The following is an 18,855-nucleotide window of genomic DNA, read 5'->3' on the forward strand; positions in this document are numbered from 1 at the left end:
GGTTTCTCTTCAGCACTGTAGCCAGGCTGACAAAAAGTCAGAGCTCTGTTGAGCCAACCATCCCTTTAACGTTAACTAGTGATGACTTCATGAACTTCTTCACAAATAAAATTTTTATCATTAGAGAAAAAATTACCAATAATCATCCCACAGATCTAATATTATCTACAGCTACTCTTAGTTCCATTGATGTTAAGTTAGACTCTTTTTTTCCAATTGATCTTTCTGAGTTAACTTCAATAATTACTTCCTCCAAACCATCAACGTGTCTTTTAGACCCCATTCCTACAAAACTGCTCAAAGAAGTCCTGCCATTGATTAATTCTTCGATCTTATATATGATCAACCTATCTCTAATAATCGGCTATGTACCACAGGCCTTCAAGGTGGCTGCAGTTAAACCTTTACTCAAAAAGCCATCTCTAGACCCAGCAGTCTTAGCTAATTATAGGCCAATCTCCAACCTTCCTTTCATATCAAAAATCCTTGAAAGAGTAGTTGTCAAACAGCTAACAGATCATCTGCAGAGGAATGGTTTATTTGAAGAGTTTCAGTCAGGTTTCAGAGTTCATCACAGCACAGAAACAGCTTTATTGAAGGTTACAAATGATCTTCTTATGGCCTCTGACAGTGGACTCATCTCTGTGCTTGTCCTTCTTGACCTTAGTGCAGCATTCGATACTGTTGACCATAATATTCTATTAGAGCGATTAGAACATGCTGTAGGTATTACAGGTATTGCACTGCAGTGGTTTGTATCATATCTATCTAATAGACTCCAATTTGTGCATGTAAATGGAGAGTCCTCTTCACACACTGAGGTTAATTATGGAGTTCCACAGGGTTCGGTGCTAGGACCAATTCTGTTTACATTATACATGCTTCCCCTAGGCAGCATCATTAGAAGACATAGCATACATTTTCACTGCTATGCAGATGACACCCAGCTCTATCTGTCCATGAAGCCAGATAACACACACCAATTAGTTAAACTGCAGGAATGTCTTAAAGACATAAAGACTTGGATGGCCACTAACTTTCTGCTTCTTAACTCAGATAAAACTGAGGTCATTGTACTCGGCGCTGAAAAGCTTAGAAATATGGTATCTAACCAGATTCTTACTCTGGATGGCATTACCTTGGCCTCCAGTAACACTGTGAGGAACCTTGGAGTCATTTTTGACCAGGATATGTCCTTCAACGCACATATTAAACAAATATGTAAGACTGCGTTCTTCCATTTGCGCAACATCTCTAAAATTAGAAATATCCTGTCTCAGAGTGACGCTGAAAAACTAGTTCATGCATTTATTACTTCCAGGCTAGACTACTGCAATTCATTATTATCAGGATGTCCAAAAAACTCACTGAAAAGCCTTCAGTTAATCCAAAATGCTGCAGCAAGAGTACTGACAGGGACTAGAAAGAGAGAGCATATTTCTCCTGTTTTGGCTTCCCTTCATTGGCTTCCTGTTAAATCCAGAATTGAATTCAAAATCCTGCTCCTCACATACAAGGTCTTAAATAATCAGGCCCCATCTTATCTTAATGACCTTGTAGTACCATATCACCCTATTAGAGCACTTCGCTCTCGCTCTGCAGGCCTACTTGTTGTTCCTAGAGTATTTAAAAGTAGAATGGGAGGGAGAGCCTTCAGTTTTCAGGCCCCTCTTCTGTGGAACCAGCTTCCAGTTTGGATTCAGGAGACAGACACTATCTCTACTTTTAAGATTAGGCTTCAAACTTTCCTTTTTGCTAAAGCATATAGTTAGGGCTGGACCAGGTGACCCTGAATCCTCCCTTAGTTATGCTGCAATAGATGTAGGCTGCCGGGGGATTCCCATGATGCATTGAGTTTTTCCTTTCCAGTCACCTTTCTCACTCACTATGTATTAACAGACCTCTCTGTATTGAATCGTATCTGTTATTAATCTCTGTCTCTCTTCCACAGCATGTCTTTATCCTGTCTTCCTTCTCTCACCCCAACCGGTCGCAGCAGATGGCCGCCCCTCCCTGAGCCTGGTTCTGCCGGAGGTTTCTTCCTGTTAAAAGGGAGTTTTTCCTTCCCACTGTCGCCAAAGTGCTTGCTCATAGGGGGTCATATGATTGTTGGGCTTTTCTCTGTATCTATGAAGCGCCTTGAGGCGACATTTGTTGTGATTTGGCGCTATATAAATAAAATTGAATTGAATTGAATAGATTTAAGAGTTGCTGAATCTTTGATTTTATTTATTTTTTTGCTGAGTTTTACTTGCATCCATCTATCTATTTGAAAGAGTGAGTGTAAACACAAAACATTATTTTATTTTATATGCTGGAATATGGAGAAAATAGGTTTAAAGAAATTTCTTCCAATCAAACACTGTTGCATATAATTCAATATTTGCTTGAAGTCAAAAAACTAATAAAACTAATTAAAAACGTTTTAAAAACAGACTTTTCCATTTGATTCAATTTTATATGCAGAAAAAATAAAATTGGTCTGAAAGCTCTATTACTTTATAATGTATTCAGGTTGCATCATATTTTTAAAAAGTAATAAAGTAACTAATTAGATTTGAAAATAAATAATCATTAAAGTAACGGAATAACTTACTTGGAGAAACAATCAGTAATCAATTAGTTTTCAAGTAACTTGACCAACACTGTAAATGGCAAAATCTTAACTTTGTTTTGATATCTTCACTTTTTGCATTAAATCATACTGGGATGTTTGTTGTAACAAGCGTGGAACTTCAATATCAGAACTCGAACAAGAGATACAAAGAAACTTCATATAGCTTACAGATATTTTCACTGTGCTACTGTGGACAAATTACCTAAGACCCCATCAATTGGGTTAAGGGCATTACTTTGACTGGACCTTTCCACCACTTGATTATTTAGCTTTCAGACAGATAGCTTCACATTTGACTTTAGAATACTTTGGTATATCGGAAGTAATCAAATTATCAACCCGGCACCACTGCTTGACAGCTGATATGCTGTTAAGCTTTCTCAAAACATGGTACTGTGCATTATGGTCAGATATTTACATATTGATTTATTCTTTTTTTTACTGTGATGAACTTCAACATTTTTTTTCAACATTTAACATGCTGAGGCCCTGAGAGCCTGAGACTTTTGTCTTCAGATTTTTACAAATTATTTCACTATTTCATGGTTTCACCTTGGGGTAAATTTACTGAAATGTTGACTCCCGGGAATACTGACTGTCTTAGGCATTTTCCACTTACTAATCTTTCTCGCTGAAGAATGACACTTTAAACTGTTTGGAATAATAAGTTGGATAAGTTCATCCAGCACATCTGATTAGCAGAATCTGGCTGCTACCTGCCCTCTTAATAGAAGCAGTAAAGGCAGACTTAGTTTTCACACACCGCTTCTACATTCTGGCTTAGTTTTTGTTGAATAATGGCACTGTGTAATGTGCTGCTATTTATCTGAGGTTGATATGTAAAACCTTAGAACTAAAAGGTACATACTGTTTTTTAGCTATTCCAGTTGAAGTGCTTACAGCAGATTCAGAGCGTTTTTAATATTAGGAAATAACATGCTATATAGAACTTTCATCACAATGGTGTGATTAAATAGTTTGCATTGTGTGTTTAAACTGTTTTCTAATATTAGCTTGCACTTTCTTCGGAAAATGCACAACTGAACTTTTCAAGGTACATGTCCTAGCACCAATAGGGGAAAATTGTACACTTTAACAGCAGAACTCAAAACGCTCAAGGAACAAGAGTCACAAAGAAACTTTATATAGTTTTCAAGTATTCAAAACTGTTAAATAAGTACAAGATGTGTTCACATGATTTACATATTGGACAATATATGCACTGCCCATTTTTATTTGTCTTTACATGATTCCCACTACCCACGCAACACGCTAAAAATTTCCGCAAATTATTCACATTTGTTTAGATGTTTTTCTTTTTACTTTTTGAGTGAGCTGGTTATTGTGACAGCTTTCTATTGGACAAGGACCACACAGATGGTAACACCTGGAAGAGTTTACAGTGTGGGATGGACAAGTCCAAAGGAGGGGATATTGGGGCCACACTGAGCATGGTCAAAATGGTGATTAGCTGCTGGTGATGTCAACAGTACATATTAAACACAGGAAATAAGATTAACATTGAGTCTCAGTCTTGATCCCTTGGGCTGTTCATTTACATCCACACAACAAGAAAATAATATACAGAAGGACTGACGGTGGGCTTTTGATGAAGTGTTTCTCTGGGAAAAACAGATGGCTTAGCATTTACACTCTTTCATGATTAGCTATGTGAGAAATTTTGTCAAAATGCTCTTTAAGGCACCTAATGCTGTTGGAAAGTATATGTGCTCCTGTAAAGGAAACTAAAAAACAACAAGTGACTAAACATATAAGTGATACACTGTATTTCTAAATTCTAGGTTAATGCTGCCATTCGTACATGGAAGAGAAAATCAAACAGGTAGGAAGGAAATTAAAGTAGCACCACAGAATGTATATTGGGAAAAAAAACAGAAAAAAAGAACGCCTCAGTACAAGATTCAAAAGTTCAAGAACATTTGAAACAGTGAAAGGTTCCTCTGCAAAGTCTAGTGTCAACAGACATCACTTCTGATTTTACAAACTCTCACAGTAAAGAGTGAGCGTGGAGAAAAACATCATTCAACGGTGACACGGAAGCCAGTCATTCTGTACATTACTTTTAACATTTCGGATTTCAAAAGCATATACTGGTAGTAGGGCTGGGCGATATATCGAGTTTTTAAAAAATATCGATATATTTTCATACGAGATATAAGATGTGACAATATCCTTTATATCGATATAGTCTATGTTACGTTATAATTATACTTGTGGAGCCACAAGTTTGCCTCTCTTTCGTCCACTTTTGTCTCTGCGCAACGTTACTCGGCCTCGCCTCTCCTTCACTGAACACAACTCCCCCTCCTCCCCCATAGCTTCACCTGCAGGCAGCGACAAGATGGACACGGCGTCAACGTGTTAGCGAGCTAACCGCGCTAACGAGCTAACCACGCTAACGCCATGCAGCCCAGAGACGCTGCACAGCCTAAAATCCTTTCATTTTCACAAAAGTTGACAGCGCGCCTTATGTATGAATTCTGGTTGTGCTTACCTACCGCGAACCGATTTTAGGTGGTACACGGCGCTCAGCAATCTCTCAAAAAATGTTTTAGTACGACTTTGGTAAGCTACGGAGCTGCAGCGCTTGATGGATTGTCGGAGCATTACGGCTACCGAGGAGCCTCGCGGAGTGATACGTACTGTGCTTCAACGTAATATTACCGTATTGTGTGTATAAGGGTCATAAAGAGGATTTCAAACTCAAGGCTGTTAGTCACGCAGTAGAAGTTGGGAACAGAGCAGCTGTGAAATCTGTCTTTGTTACTATGCTCTGCGTCTTTTAGTTTACATTTTGACTGCACAATTATGAGCTTTTTGTTATGCACAAAAACAACATTGTTTTCTTTTATTTATGGAGCATGATTATTTAATAAATGCTGATAATTTATTTTTGAGTAATTTCTTCATGTAAATTATGCTGTATGTAAATAAAAATGCCTGTGTGACATCTGGGACACAGTGTGACTAAGAACTCTCTTTTTGTTCTTAACTTACGGCTTTAAAACAATATCGAGATATATATCTTATATCGCCACCCAGCTAAAAAATATCGAGATATGAATTTTAGGTCATATCGCCCAGCCCTAACTGGTAGCCTTTAAAAGTGGATCTGAATGACCTTGAACTACCACATGTGCCATGTTACCATTACAGAGTAGCTCCAGAAATGAACAACTTTGAAGACTACAATTTTATGTATGCTGGATTATAATAGTTTTTGATGTTGTCGTTTTTTAAATTACGCTGCTCAAAGTGTGTATTTACATCACTGAACAAGCTACAGGGATTTACCACAAAGAAATGTGCTCAATGTCTGAACAATGAAAAACACACGTTCCTTGCTGCTAAAGCTGGATTACTTGTTTACTCTGTCAGTCGTTTCCAACACATAACAGAGTCTGACCAATATATAAGCCTACCACAGATCTATCTGTAGACCCACACATATTGTTTGAGAAACCTCAATATAAATACCTTTTATTTAAAGAAAAAAAAAAAAAAGACCCTCTTGCTGTCCATATCACTTGCAGCAAAGTAGCATCACGGCGGGGGGAAAAATGGTTGCAAGTTGCTAACTACTTTGTGAATTACTATAGACTAAATATAAAAGTTTATTTAAAGCCTCAGCATTTGCATTGTGGCTTGCTTTACTTTTTTTTTTTTTTTGGTTTGTTTGTTTCTAGCCAGAAGAGAATGAGTGGCTGGAGTGCTATGTTAACAGCTAATGCTAGCTTTGTTTGGTAGAAAGGTGAATCGCACCTGTTCCTGCAAATTAGTACTGAGTAACACAAAAACACAGGAATCTGACACCCTAAACCTGGAGAACAGACTTCTCAGAAAAATAACCACTCAAAAAAGACATTTTGTACTAAAACAGACAACAAAAAACACAGACAAGAGATCCAGTTCTGTGACTTCAATCACCTGAGGTGACATCCTGCAGACAGCGTGTGGCACCAACTGTCAGTTATACAAAAAGTGATGCAAAATCTAGAGTCACACAGTTGTTACGAAGGGAGTAATAACCTCCCAAAGTAGCTACCAAAACTCTGTAAAATGTAATTGTTCAACTGTGTAACACTTTTTATCCTGGGAGTCCACAGAGATTAACTAACTTTTGGAGCTGGAATCATATTACCACAAGAGGAACTTTTGACATTTCATTCATTTTTCACTTCCAATACAACTCACTTGCTATTTTTATTTAAGCATGCAATACCAAATTTTTGGGTAGCAAAGATTTAGTATAAGGATCGATCAGGCTCTACCTACCTGATATACCATAAATAAAAACTGTTCCTGTGGGTAAGCCCATGATAGCCCAAATTTAACATCATAATTCAATTCGACACATACATACACATGATGAACTTAAATTATACTCTGAAAAAAAGACATTCTTTCCCAGGAAAACTACTGGAATAATGAGAACATGGCACCTGCATCCTAAAGGACTGTCTGGATGATGTTACAATGCCTCTGGACCAACCACTCTACACTGTTCATTCAGTGCAGTTTGCCTACTGAAACTTACCAACTAGAGACAAAAACCAAAAGTTCAGTAAAATACCTGCCTATGAGACAGAGAGGAATAATCACCATACTGTACACTTTCTACAATATCCACGTCCATTATGAATAAACAAGTGCATTTACTTAAAGGAATAGTTTAGCTTAAAACAAATTCTGTTTTCACTTAGGAGCCAGCTAGATTATTCCCAAAAATGAGAAAGATTCCTATCACGGGATGGACTTGTAAAATTTCCATTAATCAATATTTTGGGTGGTTGGTCTTTATATGAAATAAAGTGACAGAGTGAACAACAAATTTGTTTCAAGTTAACAGCACCCTCTAATAACGTTCAATTTCTCTCTCTCTCTTTTTAAATTACTGTACTTCTTTTACATCAACACAACAGTTGATTAGCAGGTCGTCTATATTTACAGGGAAAAGTCCACCGCTTATGCATTGAGCCTCAGAGACTGATCCTCTCTCCTCCTGGAGGAGATATCAATGTCTATGGAGTCTTTACCCACAATGAGTCGGAGCCGCTTTGCTGGAGGAAGTGGAATGAAATCGTCTTCAAACTCATTATCAAAGTAGTCATCGTCATCCTCCACTTCCTTGTCCTCATCATCAGACGAAGGGTCTGCCAGGACCTTTTGGGTCAGATGTCCACCATTCCTGGTCTCTAGACCTTGACTCATGTCTCCATTAAAGGAAATCTGGTCCACCTTTGTCTGTGATAGTCTTCGTGCATCATCCTCCCGCTTCAACTGGATTTTCAGCTTGGTGGAATTGCTGTGGACCACAGGGGCAAAACCGTTATTCAGTTTGGCGATGTAGGAGCTGCCTTTATCCTTGTCATGATCCTTGCTGAACTTTATGCTAATTTTGCTCGAAGAAGGTGAATTGACCGTAGATGCAGAAAGATGGGAGGAGCCAACAGGATCGTTGGGGTCAGTGGTCTTGCTACTGCTGCTATCCCTCCGCCGGCGGAGCGTCAGTTTGGGGATGCCTGTGTTATTCTCTAGGATCAACTGAGCATCGTATCTTGTGATCCGACGCTTCTTCTTCCCCTTGTCCTGAGACCGGCAACTACCCTTTCCCTTGTCCCGGTGGAAAGATTTGCTGCCATGGGTGACGCAATTGTAGTCTCTATGTTGGTCAGCAAAGCTCAAAAGCATATTTCCACAATCTGAGAACTCTGCAGCATGGCTGCCAACCACTTGCATGAAGGACTCCCCATATGTGTCTTCGCATTTAATTGTCCGCTCGGCCCTGAGCCGTGCTGGCCGTTTCTGCCTGGTGCTTGAGCGTCTTCTGGCATAGCCAGCATCTAATGATGGATGTTCTAGCTCAACTCCGTGGTGGAGGTACTCCTCCATGTCAGCTGGCTCTGTTTTGATGACCACCCCACCAGGGACCGGACTCAAACCATCCATGGCGCTGGGCTCTAGCTTAACACCAGATGCTGTTTCCCGAGCCTTTACAAGGGTCCTTGTGGACCTGCGAGTTCTGTACATCGAACACTGGCTGCCTTCGCTGCTCTGCACAGCTGGGACGTGGCCATTTTCCTTGGCAGTATGACGTGTCAGATAGCCTTGCTGGCCCAGTGTCTGCTGCACTAGCTCCTGCCCATCCTTCTCCTTCTTTACAGTGACGCCTTTACACAGCGACATCTTTGAGTCCGTGAGACCCAACTGGCAGGTCTCTCGTTTGGCCAGTGCCTTGGGCTCTGCACCCCTCTTCCGACTTCGCAACTGGACTTTACTTAGCGAAGGCTTAGATTGGGATCTTAGTCTCTTTGGTACCCTGTTATTGTTTGCGCGACCTTGTTTTGAACATGAGGTAGTAAGGGCTCTTGACAAAGTCTGTCTGGTTTGAGTCCTGTTTTTATACTTCAGGCCAGATGATGATGACGATGAGGATGTTCTTTTTCTGGCAGCTGGAGGAAAAACAGAAAAGGCTGCACATTATAATGTTTTTAGATAAGTAACTGCATATAGAAAAAAAGAAATAAAATGTAACATTTTGGACTTCTAGTGGAGTCCTGCAGCACAAATAATACAGATTACTGGGGATGATCCATGGAACAATTAAGAGATATAAGACAGTATTGCCCAAGGAGTTTCAAATTAGAAGAAATACATGTTAAACTGTTAGAGGACTCTTACATTGATGTGTTTTTGGCATTTCCTGAGAGTCTACATCGGTGTGCGAGCCTACAGAGTGACTGTCTGAGGTCCTATTTCCCTCCCCTAGCTTCTTCAGCCTGTTGAGGCGCTTGTCTGTCTCCCGCAATCCATACTTGCTGTTGATCACCGGTACTTCCACTGGCAGTCCAGCTTTGGATTTGAAAGCACCAGTACCTCGTCTACATGACAGAAGGGGGGAAAAAAGAAAGTATGATTTAATTGTTCTTATCGTACTCAACTGAGATTCTGAGTTTGTTTTACTCAAATTCTTTTGAATTTGACACTCAAACACTGTGTTTAGTTTTCTCATGACGTATACTCCTACCTTTCACACGTATAGCATTCACAAAATTCATTGTTTTCCCCAAAAAACCCATCTCCATAGTAGCACGAGATTTCTTCTCCTGGCTCAATGTCCCTTAAAACTTTCACACAAGCTGTGTCCCGACCTGTTGACACAAACTTAGAAGACAAACGGAAAAAGTCTTAATAACCTGAGTATCCACATTTAAAAGTGACTGATCCCAAAAGACGCTGAAGAAAGCCTACCTTGCAGTTTGGCCGACAATCTGTGGGGGGAGGGCACAGCAATTAGTATACTCGTGAAAAACAGTGATGTCAAAACTTTTAACAAGAGGGCGTGATAAGATTTCCACAAGTAAAACGAAGATTACTACCATGATTGATGAATGCAGCTGGTCCAAGCCACAGCTGCGCACAGTTCTTGCGGGTCGAATACATGACACTGAAGTCATTCTCTCCATGCCGCAGCAGTAAGTTCTCCTCGCTCTCTGAGAGCTCAGCAATGCACCCAACCAAGTACTCAATCTTATCGTTTCTTTTCCTGCGATATTAAATTAGGCAGAAAAGGTTATCACCCAGGTTGAAAACAAGTTTGTAAGTTAACATCACATCCTACCACAACTCTGGTTATCTGTTTCTTCCAACTTCTAATAAACTGCTTATGTTTCTTCTTTTTGCAGTTTTATTTTTTTTTTATGTTTTAATATATTTTACTCACATCCTGTGAAGGACTTTTAATAGTGTTACAATTATTGTTATTAGATCAAAAGTTTGAAATCACTGTAACTGGAATTATCTTTGAACTAGACAATGGCCAAGTTTAAACAAAACCAAACTTCACAGTTATTAATAACATATATCAATTGGTTCTCACCATTCCTTCGTTGCCACAATTTTAGCTCCATTTTGCTCAGATGAGTAACGGTTACAAGGGAGAATCTCAAACCCACTGTCTGTAGCAAACATGCGCAGATAAACAAACACCTATGGAAAACACATAATGAGCTTTGTGATTGGATGGCTGGCTTGCACAATAGTGGGAAAATAATAATAGTGTATTTACATGCTGCTTGAAGAGCTTTTCTTGAGCCTTCGTCTTGTGGAGAAATATATTTCGAGCCCAGTCTCCTGATGTCAAAGCTTTGAAAGCTTTTTCCAAGTTGTCGTGTTTCTTGAAGCGCTCAATTATCTCTTTCAGCTCTTCTTGCCTTCCCTTAATAGGTCGAAATCTATCAGGAGACATTTGAGATACAAAAGTAACTACAAGCTTATCATCTGGGATAATCTCAGGAGAAGCTGCAAGAAAATTAGCAGATGCATATTTGCTAACCTGGTGTTCATTTTGTGTGTCTGAAAGCCCAGATATGGATCCAGTATGAGGCTCGTGGTTAGATCGTCATTCTCACACAACTCCTTGGCAGTCATTCCAGAGGAGGGTACATAGCGCCTTTCTGCCTCCAGACTGGCTGCATTAAATCCTACAAAAAGCACAAGCATGCTAAAGTTAAAGTATGCTGCAGCTGAAGAATCCTTGGATTAGTAAAAGCAAGCATATTGAACTCACTGCGGCTACATCTTCGGTTTCTGGTGTGGCTCTTGCTGTGGCGCAGAGATGCACGTTGTGGATGCTGAGAGCGAGTCTGGCTCGGGCTCACAGTCTGCTCGCCAGTCAACTTGTTTCCATGTCGTCTGCCATTTAATACCATGTTCTTGGATTCGCCCAGCCACTTCATGCCCACAAGACCCCTGGTCCAGTTGCATTTAGTCTCTGAGATGAAGCAACACTCTTGAGTGGGGAAGACTGGGGACAAGACTTTGAAACCTGGTGAAAGAAGAAACGGACGAGAAATTTTTAAACTGCAAAAATTCAATTGGTTAACAGAAAATATCTTATAAATTGGAATGATAGAGTTAATCTTTAAACAGGTATAAAATATTTTGTTCCTAACTTCAAGGCAAGCTGAATATTTTTTTGACTAAATGACAAACCAATATTGAATTTGCTGGCTACAAACTTTTCATGTTGCATTAAGAACACTATTTGCTCTGTTTAGCATTGCTACATTAAGGCATCTTCATTTTAGATACCTCATTACCTGGGTTTGTAATGTAATGAGAACACAGCGGAACACAGTTACTGTAGGGTTTGTACCAAGGTAACCAATGCTGTGAAATGACGCTATATAAAGAAGACTGATTTGAAAAGTTACTCAGATACCATTTGGCAATCACAGAGGTAGAACAGTGAAGGTAAAAATATTTCTTGCATTTCTTTCTTTTCTGATTTCACTGATATCTGAACTATAAATATTATTCTCTTAATCAATCTCAAACTAATTTCAAGCAAAAATGACACATTTGCTGCTTTTAGCTTTTCAATGATGACAATTTGTTATTATTTTTGTTTGCCCGGTAAACTGCCATTTAAAACACTACTGGTATAATGTGATCAGCATCAGTGAATGAACCCAGCGCTGTGAGACACTTCAGGTTTGGGCAATGTCAGTACAGAAAAATAATCCTCGAGCGCCGCTTAGCGTTAATTCCACATACTGCATTGGCTTACTGTCAAGAGCACCAGAAATGACTTCTCTCCTGTCATCCATCCACACAGTGCTGCCCTGTTAATGTATGCATCATATGACAGACACGTTTTCGGCTTCATTACCGTGCCGTGGTGTTTATAAGTCTGCCATACGAGCAGTTTCCAGGGCGCTATAGTGTGGCATCATCGCAGTTGTGATCGAAGCAAATGTGCTTCGTCTTTATGGTTCAAAAGCTAACGTTAGCTACTAGAGAACACAACATCCTCGGGGAATGGGAGAGGCAGTAGAAACCCGGAAGGCCACACCGTAATCTGAGGCCGAAATTGTACCAGAGTTGTGAATATAGCAGGGTATTGTTTGCTGACAACTCCCCTCTCTCCAACCGTTCGCTTCGTTAGCCTGAGGCTAATTACCACGAACGAGGCCTGAGTGGTTAGCTTGCCGGCTACATGCCTAGGTATTTTCCAAAGACTAAGCACGTCTCACAAGTACTACCCATCAAACGCAATTAAAAACAAAGGATGATGTCGAGTACTGTTAGACTGGTGCACATATTTAAGGACCATCTCATGCCACAATATACCAATTCGACATCACAAACTGCTCTGACGTTTCCCTATCAAGCTACTAAATTTCAGCAAAAAAAGGACCAAATACGGCTCGTTTGCCGGGCCTGCTGATTTAAACCCTCAGCGTATCCTCAAGCATTAACGCACTCCCCGATTCATGTTAGCCGACATGAAACTTCACCTACTAACTTAACTTGATCGTCAGTGAGCAACGACTAATTGCAGTTATTCAGTCTCTCCTCATCAAATTCATGTCGTCTCAAAAATCATGAAATATTCGGTGATTACACGGCATTTAGCTCCCAGAATGTCCCAGTAACTAGTTTACGGTATGCAGTCTACCTACAAACAACTGGAATACACCAGCTAACGCACGCTATCAAACTGCATTAGCACAGGTTGTTTGATATGGAAGCCATTAGCTAGGTCGATGGGCTAAATATTCAGTTTCTCAGCGAATTAAAAGTTACTTAATGTACCTGAATCCATGTAGATACAATATACTGTCGTTATCAAAGAAAGCAAATAACGAGTTACCGGGTGTAAGTAATGTTATACATCATAATGAGTTCAAAAGGAAGCTGAGAGCGTTACACGGCTTGGTATCGTTAAATAACCCCAGTCGACAACAAAAAACCCCCACCAAACACACAAAATACTTACAATCTTAAAACGCTAAACCGTCGCGTAACAAAACAGCTCTTCTTTAAACTAATCCAAATGTAGCACGATACCCTAAAAGAAAATAACACAGGAAACACATTTTTTAAAAGAAATTAACATTAAAATTCAAGATGGCGGCCACGGACAACAGAGGGACAGAGAAAAACGCAGCACAGCCATCCTAAAGAAAATAGGTCCAACAAATACGACGCAATCTCTACCGTCTGTGCTTAAAGGATAAACATAATTAGAAAACGCAAAGTAAAACTTGCAAAATGGTCACGATTGGGGATTTTTCAAAACCATTTTTTATTAAACAACGCCGAAAATTGGTATCTTAGTTTGTAGCAGTAATTGTCGGAGGTACACAAAAGTAGTGCTGCATAAACAAACCTCGTTACACTTCCTAAAGAATCCACCGGTGTGGGAAGAGCTGGTTCTGCTGCATATTTTATGGAGAACCGTATCTGAACGACATCGGGGTATGGAAACTTCTCTTCCCAAACACAAAAGTCCTTCTTGTTCTGCACTTTTGTTTTTATCCAACATCACTTTGCAATGAGAGTAGTCCTCATTCATATAGGCTTATCCTTATGTATTTATACGCAGAATAGCCCTAACCAATTTTTGTTATAAAATATATTCTGACGTTCCAATATTTGTTACCTTCATTAATTACACCTTACTAATTATAAATGGGTTTCAAAAGTACCCTGCCAATGCATAAACCCCAATACTCCATAAAGCAGAATTAGCATGGGGACTGCACCCTCAGCTCTGTTTCAAGAGGACCTGTATGGAGGACCAGAAGCGCCAGATGTATCAAAATAAAGACTGTTTGTGCTTTTGTAATGAATTGTAAAATAAAATATGCATTTTAAAATTTAATCGCCATTTATTTTGATTATTTAAACATGACTAAAGTAATTTATTATTTGATAATTTAATTTAAAAGAAAACATTACTTGAGCCAATATTTCAAAATTGATTAATCCATTAATAAACACTTCAAATCAAAAATGGATTTCACATTAAAAAATTAACCTTTTAATAAAAAACTTTTTTTCCGAATTTCAAATCAAATAATAGATTTTCAAAATCTTTTTAAAAATACAATTAAAAAAAGAGAAATAAGTAAAAGGATTTAAAAATCAAAGATTTATTTCATGGTATTAAGTATGGGATTACTTCCATATTAGCTAACAGATTAACAATCAAATTATCTTTCACATTCCCTTCCCCCCCTTTCTATTTTATTATCAGTATTGACATTAAATACAGTTAAGTATATGATATAAAAATATCAATTTGAGACTTATGAAGTTGAGAACATTTACAATGTAAAGCAATAAATAAAAGAAATAGAAAAAGAAATAATGAAACATACAGGAAATACCTGACATGTACCCAACATGTGAGATATTTTAAACACAATCTTTAAAGACATTAAAGTTACTTTTTATGGCTTTTCAAATCTGTTAAACCTTTCAAAGTCCCAAGGTGAGTTTTCAGTTCAGCCTTGAATTAAGGGGAATGGAGTTTTGTATCAGAGTTTTCCAAATAGAATCTAAAAATAGAATCTATTTTGTAGGTTCATTTTAATACTAAAATATAGTTGAAATAATTGTTCAGTTTCAGTCCAAAAAACAGAACATTTATACAGTCGTAAAAAAAAAAGATGCAAAATTGATTCTCTGTTTTACAGAAGGTAAAAGATTCATCCAAATCATTTCTATATTTTTTAATAAAATGGTTTGTTGTATATATTTGATGAATTATTTTAAAGTAAATGTCCTTGACCTTGTTGGTGACTAAAGACTTAAGTCACCAACAATTAGTATTCATAAAGTTACCATTCCAATAAAACTGACAATGAGCAGTTACAGGACAATGAATCATATACCTAAGAAATTTTTTATTAATTTTTTGTATCCTACATATTGATGCAATTTATGAGAACATCTTTATATCTGGTCCATTTCTGTCTTGTAGCAGCCTTAAAAAAATAATTGCAATTGCATCAAAAACTGTACGGTGTTCTCTCACAGACCCTGGGACATCAAAAGTCCTCAACTCCTGACGTTTTTCATTCATTAGTTTGGATGCATAATTAATATTATTTTAGATCCATTTCTTATAAAACATTGATTTATTTTTGTATTTAATATTTTTGTTATTTCAAATCAGAGATTTATGTTGGGAAAATTTATGTTTGTAGACAAGAATAGAATAGAATAATGCTTTTATTGTCATTGTCACATGTCACATGTATAACGAAATTAAAACTGGAATAAAACATAAATAGTAAGACAGCACCAATAAATGACAAAAATGAGAAATTAACGCAATCAAGAGGAATATAGACAAACAATAGGAATATATATAAAACAATAGAAAGGCACACTTTGGAGAAAAAAGTGCTTGGAAGTAGTTGGACTGATTGCGGTCAGTTGGTAAGGAAGTCTTTGATCCAGGAGCAGGTGGCACGGGGGATCTGAAGGTGAAAACACAAAAATGTGCAGAGTAGAAGCCAACATGATCATGCCTGTCTGTGAAAAATAGATAAGTGAATGGGAATTTTGTTGACATCAAAATCACATTTAAGGAATTCTTAAGGTTTGGTGTTAAATATCATAATCTATGTTTGTCTCTAATGAAAATTTTTGATCCAGTTCATCTTGAATATCACATCTGATGTATTGAAATTTAACATATTTAAACCCCCTTGATTATAACGGTAAGTTCATTCATTCTTCTTTTTAATTTTCAGACTGACTCGATGAAGCTGCGCAAAAGCTAGCAAGCCCACCTACTGTCCCGCTATTTCCCCACTGATCTACAAATACCGTTCTGGTTTTATGCATGTTGTCATATAGGAATATATTGTTTATTAATAAACAGCACACAGTGGTCCCGAACATCCGTCACTGCCTCGCTTTTTCGCTGATTTTCTATTGCACCGTACAGCATTGCATTGTGCAGCCTGATTGACAAACCATGTAACTTGGATGGATTCAACACTGGCGTGACCACAGTGCACACGTCTGCTGTCGCTCACAGTGGTCCAAGGGATCGCTCAGGGAGTTTGTGTGTTCGCTCAGACACGTGGCTGGCCCATGATCAGTGGTTGTTGATCAATGGTCATGAGAATTTGCATAGTCATGATGAAGGAACTGACCTCCCAGCCCGTTGTTCCTCACTGGGCTGGTTTCAGTCATTATGCAAATGTCCTGTTTATAAGATTGAAACCTGCAGTCAGCTGAGACTGAAGACGTCACCTGGATGAGTGACGAAACGTTTATCCCACTGAAAACGCTACGTGCAGATGAACAGAATCAACTTTTGGAGAGTTAGCAAATTTAACATATTTAAATTTAAAAACTGACATTCTCTTCCTCGCTGTGTGTGCTTAAAGGCTTATACACCAGGGAACAGGGAGACAGACGTAAGGCACATTCGAAAGATCACGTGATTAACTGTGGACATGGCTTCCATGTAAAACATGGCTTCCTTGTAAACGTTATGGTTCCTGTAAACCTATGTAATACATCGGAAGAGCCGTTTTGTCGGCCATCCAAACGTTCAGCAGTAGTACACCCTCAGCAGCTGCAGTCTCCACTTCACAATTGCCGACGGCTTGATAGCAGTGTTAGCTAAACTAGCATAACTAAATTACTTAGCTAGTCCTCACTTTTCCTTTTTAAATTTGGTAGGCAGCAGACAGACAGCGAACAAAATACAACTTAATTTATTTATTTTGTAGGCAACAGTCATTCTTGATGCAAATATTTCCTTAGGAATCCAGCAATGCACCTGGACCAACAACACCTGCCGTCTCCACTGGGATATCATACCGCTTGGTAGGCTTTCTTACACATGTAATTTAACTGACTGTTTTTTGTAAATTGTAACTGACAAATAAAGGCTTCATACATCAGAAAGGCTTCGTACATCAACCCATGTTTGAACAATCAACATCAGTGGGTTCTACAAACATCAGTGGGTTGTACAAAATGATTGCATAAAAATGTGACAAAATAAAGTATTTTTAGCGCATTCCCTTCATCTCAGAGGCTCAAAAAGTCCACAACTGAAGTAACTGAAAATAAAATGATCAATCCTATGACTTTATTCAAAACCCTTTGCTGGCAATGGCAGCAAACTGAACTGACGGCCTGTCATGGTCCTGGGTTGGTGACCCAGCGCTTTGAGTTTATTATTATTATTTCCTAGTTTATTCTGATTTTGTATTAGTTCTTAGGATTTGGTTCTTGTGTTTAGTGCTTGAGTTTTGTATCCACCCTACCTGTGTCTGTCCTCTGCACTCTGTTCGGGTCCCCGAGTTTTGTGTTGTAAAACAGTCTGTGTGTTTCCTGTTTTACTTTGTAGGTCTGTGTCTTGTTATGCCCATTAGTTCCAGCTGTGTCCCCTCCTGTGTGCCATTTCCTGATTGCCTGGTGTGTGTATTTATAGTGTGTGTCTGCCTGTGCTCATCGTCGTGTCGTCTGTGTTTCTCTATGAATCTTCTGTGTACCCAGCATTATTCCGTGTTTCACCGTGTCTCTCTGCTCCTCGCCCCGTGTCCTCCTTTTGTGTTAGTTTTCCCGGTTTAGGTTTGTTTCGGTTCTGCCCACATCTTGGTTATTGCTCACTGTAAATAAATCTCACTTGCACCCCGCCACTGGCTGCTATTTGGATCCTCCTTCTCACCTCCACACGACTGCTGCCCCAGCCGTGACATGGCCATTATCAGATGCTGGGTTTCCTCCTTTAAATGCTGTGCCAGGCCTTTACTGCACTGGCTTTCTGTTGCTGTTTGTTTGTGGGCCTCAGAGGTTGTCTAAGGGAATATTGGGAGCAACAGCACCATGAAGTCCAAAGAACACACCAGACAGGTCAGGTCAACAATGGGATGGTTTAAAACAAAACATATCCATGTGTTAGAACGGCCCAATCAAAATCCAGATCTAAATCCAATCCAGAATCTGTGGCAACATCTGAAAACTGCTGTTCACAAACGCTGTCCATCTAATCTGACTGAGCTGGAGCTGTTTCAAAGAAGAATGGGCAAAGATTTCAGTCTGTAGATGTGCAAAGCTGGTAGAGACAGACCCTAAAAGACTGGCAGCTGGAACTGCAGCAAAAGGTGGTTCTACAAAGTATTGACTCAGGGGGCTGAATAATTACACACACCCCACTTTGCAGTTATTTATTTGTAAAAAATGTTTGGAGTCATGAATGATTTTTGTTCCACCGGGGGCCGAATACTTTTGCAAGCCACTGTGTATGTATATATATATATATATATATATATATATATATATATATATATATATATATATGGAGTCAGTTGAACGGTAAGAACAAGATCCGGGCCATCAACACGTACGCCCTGCCCGTGATCAGGTACCCTGCTGGGGTAATAGGCTGGCCA

The 18,855-nt window shown here is 38.9% G+C and overlaps 1 protein-coding gene across 5 annotated transcripts; it reads right to left on the reverse strand.

The window, feature by feature from the left end:
• Positions 1 to 3,739: 3,739 nt before the first annotated feature.
• kmt5b (lysine methyltransferase 5B) lies at positions 3,740 to 13,937 on the reverse strand. Of its 5 annotated transcripts, none has more exons than XM_085159946.1 (10): positions 13,815 to 13,937; positions 11,208 to 11,465; positions 10,974 to 11,121; positions 10,707 to 10,872; positions 10,518 to 10,627; positions 10,018 to 10,184; positions 9,890 to 9,909; positions 9,666 to 9,802; positions 9,320 to 9,519; positions 3,740 to 9,090 (listed from the first exon to the last, which is right to left on the reverse strand). In XM_085159946.1, the coding sequence occupies exons 2-10, from the start codon at positions 11,374 to 11,376 to the stop codon at positions 7,604 to 7,606; spliced, it is 2,604 nt and encodes an 867-aa protein (XP_085016072.1). In that variant the 5' UTR covers positions 11,377 to 11,465; positions 13,815 to 13,937; the 3' UTR covers positions 3,740 to 7,603. The 5 variants fall into 5 exon arrangements, with proteins under 5 accessions (XP_085016072.1, XP_085016054.1, XP_085016065.1 ...); XM_085159928.1 differs by lacking the exon at positions 13,815 to 13,937 and adding an exon at positions 13,422 to 13,715; XM_085159939.1 differs by lacking the exon at positions 13,815 to 13,937 and adding an exon at positions 13,296 to 13,405.
• Positions 13,938 to 18,855: the final 4,918 nt, after the last annotated feature.

Source organism: Neolamprologus multifasciatus, chromosome 1 (assembly GCF_963576455.1).
Source record: "Neolamprologus multifasciatus chromosome 1, fNeoMul1.2, whole genome shotgun sequence".
Classification (NCBI taxonomy): Eukaryota; Metazoa; Chordata; class Actinopteri; order Cichliformes; family Cichlidae; genus Neolamprologus; species Neolamprologus multifasciatus.

Coding starts and splice junctions, on each gene's coding strand:
- kmt5b (XM_085159916.1), bottom strand. CDS start 12,249: ATGGATGACAGGAGAGAAGTCATTTCTGGTGCTCTTGACA. Junction 10,628..10,706: donor AAAAGCTCTTCAAGCAGCAT/GTAAATACACTA, acceptor TGTTTTCCATAG/GTGTTTGTTTATCTGCGCAT. Junction 9,910..10,017: donor AGCTGCATTCATCAATCATG/GTAGTAATCTTC, acceptor CTCCCCCCACAG/ATTGTCGGCCAAACTGCAAG.